Source organism: Rhyacophila brunnea, unplaced genomic scaffold, assembly GCF_057557595.1.
Source record: "Rhyacophila brunnea isolate RB1 unplaced genomic scaffold, BYU_Rbru_1.0 scaffold_10, whole genome shotgun sequence".
Classification (NCBI taxonomy): Eukaryota; Metazoa; Arthropoda; class Insecta; order Trichoptera; family Rhyacophilidae; genus Rhyacophila; species Rhyacophila brunnea.
The window spans coordinates 6,616,578-6,631,343 of NW_028232752.1; the positions used below are offsets into that span (position 1 = coordinate 6,616,578).

Here is a 14,766-nt window from a genome sequence, read left to right on the forward strand (position 1 = left end):
GCCGAGGAGCTTGAGATGGCAATCACTGAAACGTGGGCCATGGCGATAGAGCTGGAGGCACACAAGGCAATTGTGAAGGATCGTGCCTCCTTAACGAGAGCCATCATCCAGGCTCCTTCTAATGCTCCTCCCAGGGCTCTTTGGAGTGACGTAACCCGTAGAGAGGCTCAACCAACTAGAGTCTCCGAATGGCCACCAGTTCCTCCGAAAACTGTCGCCAGGCCGGGGGTGATGTTTTATCCGACTAAGGAGGGCCAAGAATCGACTGCCACAAAGGAAGCGGTCATGAAAACTATTGTGCCTGAAACTTTGGGAGTGCACATCACCGGGGTACGCAAGATCCGGGGAGGCGGGATCATCGTGCATCCCAAAAGTGACGACGAGGCTAAGCGGCTCATGGCTGCCCCTGGGCTGACTGAGGCCGGCTTAAAGGCCCAAGTCGCGGGGAGAAAGCTTCCCCGCGTCATAATTTTTAATGTACCCATTGAGACGACAGAAGAGCAGCTCAAGGAGGCAATCATAAACAATACCCAGGAGGCGTCTGGCCTTGCATCTAAGGGTTACGCTGGAACTAAACTGAGCCACAAGGCGGGACCGAAGACCGAACGTTGTCATATGATAATGTCGATCCCTGGAAAGGCTCGAGAGGCGCTGCTTAATGATGGCAGACTTTTCATGGGGTGGAATTCGTTCCCTGTGCGTGACTTTTGCGGAGTTGTCAAGTGTGCAAAGTGCCACTTATACGGACACATGGCTAAGGGTTGCAACGCTAAGGTTACAACGTGCGGCCACTGCACTAAAGAAGGGCATGACAGAGCAGACTGCCCCACCGCTGACGAACCGGGCAAGTGCCCTGCGTGCACGCGCTACAAGAAGCCGAACGGCCACTTGGCCACCGATCCCGACTGTCCCGCGCGCCTACACGCTATTGAGGAGGAAAGAAGCCGCACTGATTACTGTCCGCAATGATCTCCTTCGCTCAGATAAACGTGGGCAGAGGTCGAGCCACATCTGCCGAGCTGCTTGAGGTTGCTCGGGATCAGAATGCGGACATAATTATGATACAAGAGCCATACGCCTTTGGTCCCAATCGGGGCCTAAGTGGTGGCCGTATCATACAAGCTACCCCGAAATCTCTAGCTTGCATATTTGTAATTGACACCGCACTGACTGTGTTGCATCTCTCGCATCTATCCAATGAGCTCTTCGCGGTGGCGGAGATTGCTAATAACAGGGGGCTCTCCATTGTAGTTATATCTGCGTATTTTCAGTACAGTTCTTCTACCCTGTATTGCACAAAACAACTGGAGAAAATCTTATATGCTTGCAGAGGCAAGCAGATAATTGTTGGGGCGGACGTTAACGTCCAGTCCTTGCTCTGGGCCCCCTCTGGGCCCAGACGTAACAAGGACAAACCTGAGCCACTCGAGGAGCTCTTGGCCGCCTTTGATTTGACGGTGCTAAATGACCCTAACGGGCCGGCCACTTTCTCCACCAGAAATGGTGAGTCACATATTGATGTCACTCTGACATCCAGTGGCGTTGCCAGACGCGCCGTGGACTGGCAGGTCCACACGGACGCGGTGGCTAGCGATCACCGTCTGATCACATTTTCGTTCAGAGTTGCGGGAGATGCGGCCCCATTGAGCCAAACCGAGAGCCTACTACTTCCCAGGCGCTTTCGGACGAGCGGTGTCAATTGGGATGCTTTTGACGTCAAAATTGGTGGACTGGCCTCTGCCATGTCGGCTGACGATCTCCACCAAAGAGCCAATGACTTGACTGCGTTCATTACTCAAACTGCGGAGTCCACGCTGGGTAGAACCTCTCTGAGGCCACCCAACCTTGCGCCATGGTGGATACCAAAATTGACGTCTTTGAGAAGGACCATGAGACTTGCCCAAAGAAAATTGCAAAGAGCTAGAAGATCTCAGAACGACTTACCCAGAAATGACGAACCTACGGAGATTGCTTATAAATCCGCAAGGGCAAAATTCAAAAAAGAGTTAAATAAAGCCAAGAAAAAGCACTGGCGGGATTTTGTCTCTGAAATGGGGGGCTATGATCCGTGGGGACCGCCTTTCCGCGTGATAAAGCTGGGCTCAAGGCCTGGTAAAGTCATGGCGGCTATGCGGCGCCCCGATGGCACCTTTGCGATGGACAGCGCAGAGTCTGCATCCATACTGCTGGAAGCTCTAATTCCACAGGACATACCTACGGCACATGAAGATGACAGAACCTGTCAACTAAGACTATCTGCAATCTTGCCGTTGGAAACTCACCATTCTCCTGAGCTTACCCAGTCGGAGGTGGGATTAATTTTTGATGGCCTCAGGGCGGGCAAAGCCCCCGGACCTGATGGGATTAGCAATGTGATTGCCAGAAGGGCGTGGCTTCGAGCATCTCATGAGATAGTCGGGCTGTATGCTGACTGCATGAGCAGGGGCATCTTCCCGGACTGTTGGAAGAAGGGTCTCCTTAGGATTATACCTAAGATGAGCATACGACCACCGCATGACCCAAAAGCGTACCGTCCAATCACTCTTTTGCCAGTGCTGGGTAAGATATTGGAGCGGTTAATCAGCAAAAGACTGGAGGGCCACCTTGAGAGAATCTACCCTATCTCGGAGAGGCAATTTGGCTTTAGACCCGGCAAGTCTACTGAGGACGCTATCAGATTTGCACAGAAATTTGTTGAGGACTCAGAAGGAGTTATTGTGGCAGGCTTCTTTTTGGACATAGCCGGTGCCTTCGACACCGCATGGTGGCCATTAATTCTATCTAAGCTTCGGCTCCGACAGATCCCGGGGGACCTCTTTGCCCTAGTGCAAAGCTATTTTAATAAAAGGGAAGTTATCTACGACTCTAGCACTGAATTGATTTACAGGGAGACCACCATGGGGTGTCCGCAGGGTTCCGTGCTTGGCCCCTTGCTATGGAATATACTTTTTGACGATGTTTTGACGTTACCTCTGCCACCGGGCTGCGCGCTCGTCGCGTACGCTGATGACCTTCTTTTACTAGTTGGCTCGTCGAGCCGTCCGACACTCGAGCGCGTAGCTAAGGACGCATTATCGAGAATCCTTAACTGGGGTAAGCTTAATAAGCTTGCATTTGCACCTGGCAAAACGGAAGCTATCCTCCTAAAGGGCAGCTCAAGGATAAACATAAATAAGCGATCACCCGCAGTGCGCTTCGGCGACTCTGCTATAAGGTTTTCTCGAGAGGTGACCTACTTGGGGGTCGTTCTGGACGAGAAGCAGACCTTTTTGAAGCATGCTAAAGTAATTGTGGCTAAGGCCAACTCAGCCTATCAGAAGGTTGCTCGCCTGGCGGGCAACAATTGGGGCCTAAAGCCTCGGGCCCTGAGAATCGCCTACGAGGCTATATTCATGGGCATCGCTGGCTATGCCTCCAGCGTGTGGCACACCAAAGCCTCGCTGACAATTGTGAAGAGGGCTCTGCTTAGCGGACAGAGGGCTGCTCTGATTGGCCTTACTAAGGCCTATAGGACCACATCTTCGGATGCCCTGGCGGTCCTTGCGGGGGTCTTTCCCCTCGACTTGCACGTTCAAATTAGAGGATCGATCACTCTCCTTATGAGGAGGATCAATACAACTCTCGCCGGTGTCCCTCTGACACCGCCATCGAGAGTGGAGGGCGTGAGCTACAGAAAAACTGTATCTGAGCTGGTCTACAAGACCGCATATGCGGCATGGCAGGCGAGATGGGTGGCCTCCTCTAAGGGCCGCCAGACTTTTCTATACTTTCCAGATGTCTCGGTGAGACACATGACGAGGAGACTGGTGCCTACCCACTGGACTAGTCAATTCATGACTGGCCATGGAAACTTTGCGGCCAAACTGCAGGGGTTTGGTTTGGCAGGACATGGGTCGGGTTGCTCATGTGGACACGACCAGCAGGACGCAGAGCACGTCCTGTGGGACTGTCCACTTATGGGCCCCGAACGAGCGGAGTTGTTTGCCCGGGTCCGACCCCATTCGGGCCCAATAGGACACGCGGACATGGTGGCAACCGAGGCCAATTTTGCGGCCTTTACTAAATTCGCCAGAGCGTACGGGGGGCGGGACACTCTCGACTCCCCTTGCGACTCTTCAAACTAAAGTCACTCTGATAGTTGCCATATAAATTAACATCATGCATTCGCACTTCGGTGCAAGGTTGCATCACCAGTCCCGTGCGGCTCTGCTCGGGACAAAATGAGGGCTTAAATTCTTTGATCTGGCACACGTAAGGGTTATGTTAGCCGGCCGCGTATGACGTGGCTGCATATACATAACGGGAGCGGAGGTGGGAATTTTACACACCATGTGCTATTAGTAACAATAATAATATATTCGTTGACATACAGTATAACCTCGTTTTTATGTGCCCGGAATTCACGTTTTCCCGGCAATTGCGTGTAATCTTTTCAGTCCCGATGTATTTCAGTACATTTAATACCCGCATTTACGTTTTTCTTTCCCCCGATTTACGTCGGAAATATTTAAAATATGCGAGTTACGTGCGCTTGACAATGATTGGGTCGTGACATTCGAACGGCGTAAGGTGTTTGGAGGGAAAACTTCGTGTCTTTAGAACGGCGCACGGTGATTGGTCTTTACATAACAAAAAAACAAAAATGCAACAAACTAATATACATGATTTTTTAATAAAAAATAAAAAAATTTTCAACAAAATTTTTAATTGAATGTTGTTTTTTAATAAAACGTTATTTTTTTAGAAAAATGTTCTTTTTTTCAATACCCCCCTTTTACATTTTCCCTACAATTAGGTTTTTTTTCTTCAGTCCCTTAAAAAACGTAAAATAGGGGTTATACTGTATTTTCTTTTTAAAGTAAATGGGTAACGTTTTTATTAATCTTTACACGATTTAAGAATTAATACCACCGTCGCCATCACGAAACAAACCGACGTATTCACACCTCGACGTTCGGTCTCCGAGTGCCGGCGAGTCCAAAATTTCGTCGCGCCTATAGTTGAAAATTATTTGCCGTTTCACTAAACTATCGCCTTGTAAGCTGCCCGTAGCTTGGTTAAAACACATTGACGCGATATCAGTGGTTATAGATACAGGCTCAAATCCCGTCGGATGTCATATTATAATGTTACATTCTCAAATCTTGTGAATTATTCGTTGAATAAAAGAAATGGTTGATTTTAAATGTTCAATTTAATAATTATTATCCATGGTTTCTGGTAAAAATAATACTTTTATCATGAATTTCGTTTATTTAAAATAGATCGCGTTTGAGTCGTAAAAAAAATTGTAAAGAGATATGCAGTGCATGCAATGAAGTGTAAGTAAATGGAATGCTTCGGAAAATCAGTCTTTATTAATTATTAAATCAAGATAAAACGTATTAAAATGGATGCAAATGATTAATTAAATAGTTATATAACATAATTCACATTAATATTGATTGTTGCCAGGTAATCGATATCCATAAAAGATCTCATTAATATTTTTCCGTTCACTTCTTCCTGTAAGATAAGATACCTACCATATTATCTATTTATCTTTTCACTTTGACACATTTACGAATTTATAACCTATATTAATATGAACGAAATGTGTGCTTTCTTTTTTCTATATCTACAATCCGATGTGTTGTTGACGATTAGATACCATATATCAATATGGACATACTTTCTAATATGTAAGTAGTTCTTTTTTTTTCAACGTGCGTGTACGTATTTGGATCTAGTGTAGAGTGGATTCCGTCATTATTTTGAAAAGTCCACCTCTTTTCAATTTTTTGAATTTCGTAACAGCATCCCGGTGTACTTTTAGACTTAAATGCCATTTTAATTTTCAGACGTAAATTATTCTTCTTGCATAATTGCTGCGAAGCATATGATGCATTTGACAATTCTTACTTTTTGCGAATGCATTGAAGATGACATTTCTGTTTTGACGATTCCAGATAGCCATTCAAATTTAAATTTATCGCAGGATCTCTTCTTAATGATCGCGTCCACTCGTTTTTGACATTTTTAGGGGATAAGTTTTCTATACCTAATTAATAAGTATAATTGTACTATAATATATACATATTATGTAACTGTGCAAGCAATCGTATTGTTCACTTGAATTGTTGCTTTCTTTTACAATATTTTTGTGTGAGGACTATGAAAACATGTGTGCGGTCATATTTTGATAAGTGTGCGCGCGCACACCTTAGAGGGAACATTGTTTGTCATCTGTCCAAAATTTCCATGTGCCGGAAAAATACAGAATGAAAACCACATCGTATGAAAATGTCTTCAAATGTTGGAGTAAGTAATTTTTCAGAATAAATAATAATGCGATTATATAAGCCGTTAATTAATCACATCTAAAAAGCACGCTTAAAAATATTAAACAAATTAATAATAATTATGATTATAAACATTATCGGTTTTGCACAACGACATACAGCAAGCTTTTTTACTCGCCTCGGGGTTATTCGAATCGCTCCCCAGTTGCATAATAGCTTTGAAAGAAAAAAAAAAAGAACGAGATTTGTACCGCGGCGACGGGATGGGACCGAGTCATCCCCGGTCAGTCAAAAAATAGACGACATAGTTTTTTTAATTTGTACATAGGTGTCACCGTGAAATAGAGCGTATTTAATTAAATTAATTATTTTAATATCCCGTAATCATCATTACGTTATTACATAATTTATTATCATTACATTATTAATTTGGAGAATATTAATAAATATCTCTATAAATAGCAACGGGTTTAGATGGACAAAATAAATAGTTAATTTAATGATGTAATTAAGTAGGTATATTATGACAATAATAAAAATATCGGACATGGGATATACTATCACCATATAGGAATGTGGGGATGGTTCCTATGAACCCTTAAGGTAGAGCCGCCCCTGAGTAATAATATAATATTATTATTATTGTCTTCTCAAGTAGGTATCGTAAGCTTGGCTAACAAGTACCTACCTACCTATGCACTTTGACCCCCATAGCCTACCTCTTTCCAAAAGTCACTCTTTGTCACTGGAGTGAACTGACAATCGAAGTTATTGTAATTTGAACCTTTTAATTGATATATTTGTGATATTTACAATACAATTAATTTCCATCGAAAGATATCATTACTAGGTATATCAGTAGACAGAAGCCATGTATCTACATAGTACAATACGCTGTTTATTATGGTAAGTAATTAGCGATTTTAATTAACATGTTTACTCGTTTCTGTAAGGAGCAAAATACTAAGTCTGAGAAATTCATTTAATAAATAAACCAATAATCATCACTATAAATATTTTATTATACTAAATACGCATTACTCATATCATTGCTACAATTAGGGTCTTGCCTTTATTAATATCAATAATACAGAATGACAAAACGATCTGTGATTCATAGGAGATACCTAATAGTTATTTAATACGTGCGTAATCAATTGTGTCAGTGTCTGATTTCCTTGAAGCAAAATGAGGCGCTGGATTTGTCATCAATTAATGAAAAATCTCAATACTTTTTGTATTTTATAACACAATATTAGGCTTTTACGTGTAAGGCATAAAGCCCACCAACGCGGCGCGGCGCTCGGTGCGCTCTCTACGAAATAGGCCCCCTCCCACCCGCGCATTACCCTTCACCTATGTAATAAGGGGCTCAAGAAGCACAAAATAATTATTATTATCAGCGTCTCTCATAACAAAGCAATAAAAATATTCTTAAATTTCTCGGGGCTTGTAATTAATATTCACGATGACATTATTATACCAGCGAAATATCGGACACGCAAAAACTAAACAAAGAGTTCGCTGTTATTAAATAATGGCTTCTCGCCCGTCTATCGACGACGCTTCCAGGAGCGTGATTTTGCTTGCCGTGTTCAATGAACGGACTACGTTGTATTTTCGTTAATTCGTATTGCTGAGAAGCCAAAAAACGATGAATCATGAGGCAGGCGGGCACAATGCGTCGTCAAATCCAGTTTGCGCTGGCATATTTGATTACGTTGTATTTTCGATGATTTACGCGCCACTTGTGAAATTTTGCGCGAGAGCCCCACTTGCTGCGTTAAGTGGGTTTTACGCCTTACGCCGCATCCAATGGCGCGTTTAGTGACATAGAGACCAGACGCATCGACTGATTTTGAGGCCCCTTACGATATTTTTTATTTTCCAAATAAAGCTGTAGAGATTTTGTTCATGTTTCATGCTCATGTTTAGAGCATAGACAATGGCGAGTCAGAAATGACAGTTGTCTATAAACCTTCAATATATGTAAAGGTTTCAAGGCCTCGCAGCCCTTTTTCAAATTACCAAGTTGAAAGAATCAGGATATACATTCACACTCAAAAACATAGTTTATTATAACTGCATGCTATCTGCCGTGTAATACTATTAAGGCGATACTTCAGTGAAATGGCAAATAATTTTCAATTATAGGCGCGACGAAATTTTGGACTCGCTGGCTTTCGGAGACCGAACGTCGAGGTGTGAATACATCAATTTGTTTCGTGGTGGCGACGGGCGTATGAATTCTTAAATCGTGTAAAAATGACTCAAAACGTTACACATTTACTTTAAAAAGAAAACATGTCAATGCATATATTATTATTGTTACTAATAGAACAATAAACAGAACATTAAATGGACTCATGTTGAATTTATATGACAAATTATATTTCGTTCGGCATGCGTCAATTGCACCCGCGACCCACAATCCGCGCATCGCCTAGCCACGATCTTTTTAGACCATGCCTCAACTGAGGTATAGCCTTAATGTATTTGTGTCATATAAATGATATAAAATACTAACGCGTGTTTTTCTTCAACACTTCCCATATAATATCACATCTCATATACAAAAGCAACCGTCTGAATATAAAATAATATCGGGGGGAGTTGACTAAACAAATAACATCTATTCCCCTTATAAATCCATGCATTTAAACAATTTTTATTTTATGTTAGCTATATAAACATGGTTTAATTGAAACAGTCTCCTTTCTTACAAATCATAGTACCTACATAAGTAGTACATACTTACTTACAGCAGAATGTCTACCAATGTAGTACATAATTGTAAAATAGTTTTCATGAATTTATATTTGCAATCGAATAGAACGGAAGTATGCGAATTATAATAATGAAGGTATATTAAGATAAAATCTTCTAAATACATACTATATTAATACATATCCATTAATATTATAGGACTTGACATTAGCGCCGCATTTTGTTATGCTTTAGGGCTTAGGCAGTACCTTTTTTCCACTCAGTCTGTGATAAATCATAAATATGCATCTTTTTTCAAAGTTAAATGTAATTTAATAACTGAGTGACAAGTTTTAACTCTTCGGAGACCTCCTTTTAAATTTTCTGACGAATCGGTTGCGTCATATTGCGTTGCGTGAGGGAAACGCGCCTCTGATCAACCCATATTGCTCTATTTTTAATACTCAGTGTTATTTCACAGGTCAAACGTATTTTGGCCGGAAGAGGTAAATAAAAAAGATCCTCTCAATTTCTCACAAAGAACTATGATAAATTTTGTGTGCATTATTTATGTCGAATCTTAATAGCCTACCTCGACCCCTCGTCACTGGTGTTTATACTAGGTACATAATATTATATAATACAAATAATAATCACGATATAAAAAAAAATCACGAACGAATAAAGTTAATTTGGGGAACCAAAAACACGTAATGTTTTTTGTCTAATTCCAATGAAAATTAAAAAAATATTATCTCACATTTAGACGTCATCATCGCGAGAACCACGAAGGTCACAAGTTCCACGCTGCCTCCATTAGCTCTCACCTGTAGCTGCATTGCAATCACCTGTTGAAAAACATCGATTGTGTTTACCAATAAATTGGCAATTGTTATTGCATGAAAAAATTAAACTAGTACCAGCGATAGCTTATTGATTCCCCACAATTTAGGCTTATTTATTCATTCTAAAAAATGACGGACTTGTGAAAAATTGTATGTTCCTTCTTGTTATGTATTGTAAATTATCGATAATTTTACTTTCACATTGATGGAAGGTTAATTGGCAACCCTCAAGTAAAATTTAATGAATGCATTTCTCCATATGGTACAACCAAATGATGCATATTCCACGTTTTCATTCTGGCGGTGCTGTTTTACGGTAGCGAATCGTGGCACTTTACAAAGGCTACTGATACTGGGTGTGCGGTGGGATGGTGTGATTTTGGGAGTAAACAAGCAGCCTCTCATTATACTGAGAGTGAAGACGCGACGTTGGACCTGGCCCAGTCACGTGCTGCGGATGCCAGAAGAGAACCTCAACATGGCTTCCCTGTTCGTTAAGCCAACCGTATTCCGGCATTCTGGAAGGGCGGTAAATACTGTCTATAGGTATAAAGTGTCTACGGCTGAGCTACTGGATGATGGTATGACCATTAATGACGCAAGAAGACTGGCGAGCAACATGCTCCAGTTAAGGAGCGGGCATGGCCGAATAAAAATAAGATTTCTCCATATCGAACGTGAACTGCCAAAATGTACCCATTTTCTATTAGTATTTTTAATGTCTTTTGATAACTGTTATTGAACTAACGGGACGGGACGGATTCTTCTAACATCGTGGCCAAGACGAAATCACTATGAAAGTAACGATACCACCACCTAAATGAGTCGCCTGTATTGCCACAAGAATCTGACACCATTCTACTAAAAAGTTTTAAATAGTATATCTATTTATAGAAACCTCCGATTTAAGATGGTCCATTTTAATAAGACTATAATATCTCTAACTGACGTAGTAATCACATGATAAATGTACAATTTGTGCATATACTGATGCTGATGACTTCTTTACTACCTGTTATTTAGAATTGCTTGACTTATTTTTTTTTTCGTAATTTTAAATAACAGTTGCACGAAGATATACAAGTTAAATTATTGTTGAATAAAATCATTGTTCGAATATCAAATGCGTTCAAATCAGCGCTCGAAATGGAAAATTTTACGAACCGGAGCGCTCGATAATTTTATGAACATATTAACGTTGTTATCTAATTGTATATGTATTTTAGAAAAATAAGTCTATTAGATTTTTTATTATATGACATATCTAGCTCATGCGGCCAAATTAATATTTTCACGAGACGGAGCGATAATTTTGGAGATTCTATGAACCGGAACGGCGCTCCGGTGCGTTCCGGTCCATTTCGAGCCCTGGTTCAAATATCAACTCGTGGACTGTAAAAGATTCTAATATTCTTGTATTGCGGTCTCTACTAACTGATTCATAAAATATCAATAATTTTAATATTAAATAACAAGTGAATAAAGCGGTATCCATCACACGATATCTACAAGACAATGTTTGTAAAAGGAAAAACGCGCGAAAATACAGCAAAACACGTAGGTACTTTAAAACTAGCCTAAGACCGATTATCATAGTATAATATGGGATCAAGACAAGACCAGATAAGTCTAGAAATGAGAGCACTCAAATCAGTGGCGCACCCAGGATTTAATATTGGGGGGGGGGGCAAGGAGGAGAATGTAAATTAGTCTCATAGGCTCTTTTTCTTCTTCTCGTTTATCGGTCTTTTGTCTATTACCTACACCATGGTCCCCACATCCTGAAACGGGCCCTCAGGCTAGGATTGGCGGGCCCCCTACCTACCGCTAAGATTAAAGGCAGTGTGAAACACTACATTAACGTTTTTCAAATTGTGTTTTAGTTCAAATTAAGGGTACTTATACAGTGAATTATTGGCGATTTTTAATACATCATACACATAATAATCAAAAAATATATTGCACAATTATATAAGTAATTGAAAATGTTCATGACCATGAAGTATAATAGCACCGCAGGCGACTTTTTTTACTATTACAGCTAATTTATGGTGTGTGTTTATCTCACTTATCTGGTCAACCCGACACGCCGGGCCCCCCACAGCCCCGGCCCCCAGGCTAGAGCCCTGTCAGCCCTCCCCAGCCATGACCTACACCACATCGGAATTCGGGTCAACACCGAGAATTTTTTGACAGTTCCATTAAGGATTGGGTTTTTAAAAAACCTGAGATTAGTATTGTGTTAGAAATTAAAATCTAAGAAATTTTTCTAAAAGGGTTGCTGGAGAATTACAAATCATTTTTTGCCGTGTTTTTACGCCCAAAGGTATAGTTTATTGGCTTTAAATTTCAATGTTTAAAATCATTCTGATAATTTTCATGTTTGGGGGTGCCAGGGCCCCTTGGCCCACCCCCTGGGTGCGCCACTGACTCAAATACATCACAGGGAAAGTCTTCAGATGTTATATAAACAATGAGCAGATCCAATAATTTTGCAAAACTGAGGATGTCAAATGTTGAAGACGGTGAAGAGGATGAACAAAATTACGATCCTACAGCGCAGAACACTGAAAAATGGGACCAGTCTCAGGAAATAAAAACAAGAATTATTTACATAGCAACGAGTTTGTTTCTAAAAATCAGATGAGTCCTTAGCAATTAACTTAGATCTGAAACTGCATAATATGGTTCGCAGTTATATTTTCCTAATCCTTTTCTACGTCATGGATAGACGCTAAACCAGGACATGTCACGGATAGTTGAGACGTTTGAGATGGTTATAACGGGTGTTTTTTTTAGAGGTATAGAACTTTAAGCTGGCAGCACTTTTTTAATTGGCGGCCATTTTGTCAGCTGTTAAGTGATTTATGTTTAGTTTGGCTTGGCATTTCAACATGAATAGACTGACGCCTGAACAATGCTTCCAAATTGTGAAAATTTATTTTAAAACAAGATTGCCGTTGATCCCGATTTTCATAAGCGAATTTTGTTTAGCGATGAAACTCACTTTTGGTTGAATGGATACGTCAATAAACAAAACTGCCGTATTTGGAGTGATGATAATCCTCAGGTGTATGTTGAGACACCGTTACATCCAGAAAAATTAACTGTTTGGTGTGCTTTATGGGCTGGTGGAATAATTGGCCCGTACTTCTTAAAAACGATGCTGGCCAGAACGTTACAGTCAATGGTGACCGCTATAGAGCCATGATTACTGACTTTTTCGTTCATCAATTGAACAACCATGATGTGCAGGAGCTGTGGTTTCAACAAGACGGCGCAACATGTCACAGAGCTCGTGCCACAATTGATTTATTGAAGGAAACGTTTGGTAACCGCATAGTTTCACGTTTCGGACCCGTGAATTGGCCTCCAAGATCGTGCGATTTAACGCCGCTTGACTATTTTCTGTGGGGATATGTGAAGTCGCTAGTCTACGCCGATAAGTCCGAAACGATTGACCACTTGGAGGACAACATTCGCCGCGTTATTGCCGATATACGGCCACAAATGTTGGAAAAAGTCATCGAAAATTGGACCTCCAGATTAGACTACGTCCGAGCCAGCCGTGGCGGTCATATGCCAGAAGTCATATTTAAATTATAATGCCAGAAGAGCATCTTTCGAATAAAGTAAATTTCATGTCAATATAAAAAGTCATCTTTGTTTTATTCCATTTCAAAGTTCTATACCTCTAAAAAAAAACACCCTTTATTATATTAAACTATCACACTTTCAAAAACTCTTTAACTGACAATTAATATTGACGTCTTCAAACGAATAATTCATATTATGAAAGGACAAAAGTACAGTATTACCCAACTCTTTATCCAAGTAAAATTTAATGATAAAAGTACCAGAGGAGGGACGCCGCATCTCAAGGTTTAAGACTTTCCGTGATTTGTAATTGAATTGAGTGCAGCTCCACTGAACTATTCTGGTTATCAGATGATAGAGTAAAAGTCGCCCTGATGGTGACCGACCTTCGAATAAGAAACTGTCGACAACAATACCCACTATATAGTCGATAGTGTAAACTTCGATGGTAGTGCTAGTTATTGCTCATACTTCGAATGCAATATGATAAACTGTTTATAGAAAATTATGAATGTTGCATGTTGAAATAAATGGTAATAATTTATTGTGAGCTGGTTACTACATTGCATTCGAAGATAATCAATAACTAGTACTTCGCTCGTGATTCGCAATTCAGTCTCGGCCATGGATCTATCTATGCCAGGGATGGCGAACCCATGGCACGCGAGATGATTTTGCATGGCACGCGAATGTTTTATTTTGAAGAGAAAAGAAATTACTGTTTTATATTAATAAGTATTTAAAAAATGTTTTTTTTATAAAAAAAGTTTTACGAATAAGTGTATGAGTACTTACTTATATAATAGAATATTAAAAAATAATGACGACATAGCCATGCGTATTTTCTGCTGTTTTCATAATATTATGTTTACCAATCGATGCGCAAACGGAAACGTCAAAATTCATGCATAAATGACAAATCGCATTGTATAAAAAATAGCAGGCAAATCCTTCTCAAGAATAATCATTATGCTTAATGTAAATATTTGACGAAATTTCATTTATTTCATTTATTTCATTTATTTTTTTAACATATTGTGGACATTACAAATTATAAGTTTAAGACGTTCACAACATGACATTTAGAAACAAAGATATATAAATATAACAGTATTACATAAAAAAAGAGATATATCAGTAGATGAATTAGATAGGTACAAGGAAGTACACCGGATGAGCTAAGCAGACCCTATTTTAAGATTTTATAAAACAACATCCACCTAAACTCATTCTCACGTAGGTGGAATATATCAACACCCGAAGCAATTTCGTTGAACATAGTTATCACTCTCCCAATTGGCATTACCAGTGGCAGGTTGGTTCTGCACCTTGGGAGA

The 14,766-nt window shown here is 40.4% G+C and overlaps 1 protein-coding gene across 2 annotated transcripts in view; it reads right to left on the minus strand.

The window, feature by feature from the left end:
* The window catches only part of LOC147078847 (uncharacterized), a 46,234-nt gene that overhangs the window by 23,877 nt on the left and 7,591 nt on the right, over positions 1-14,766 (minus strand). For both annotated transcript variants that reach the window (XR_015071143.1, XM_085950179.1), the window contains exon 2: positions 9,748-9,835. Coding sequence is in view for 1 of the 2 variants with exons in the window: in XM_085950179.1 (XP_085806305.1) it covers positions 9,748-9,826 (79 nt within the window). In the remaining variant the exon portion in view is untranslated. The remainder of the gene's footprint in view (positions 1-9,747; positions 9,836-14,766) is intronic.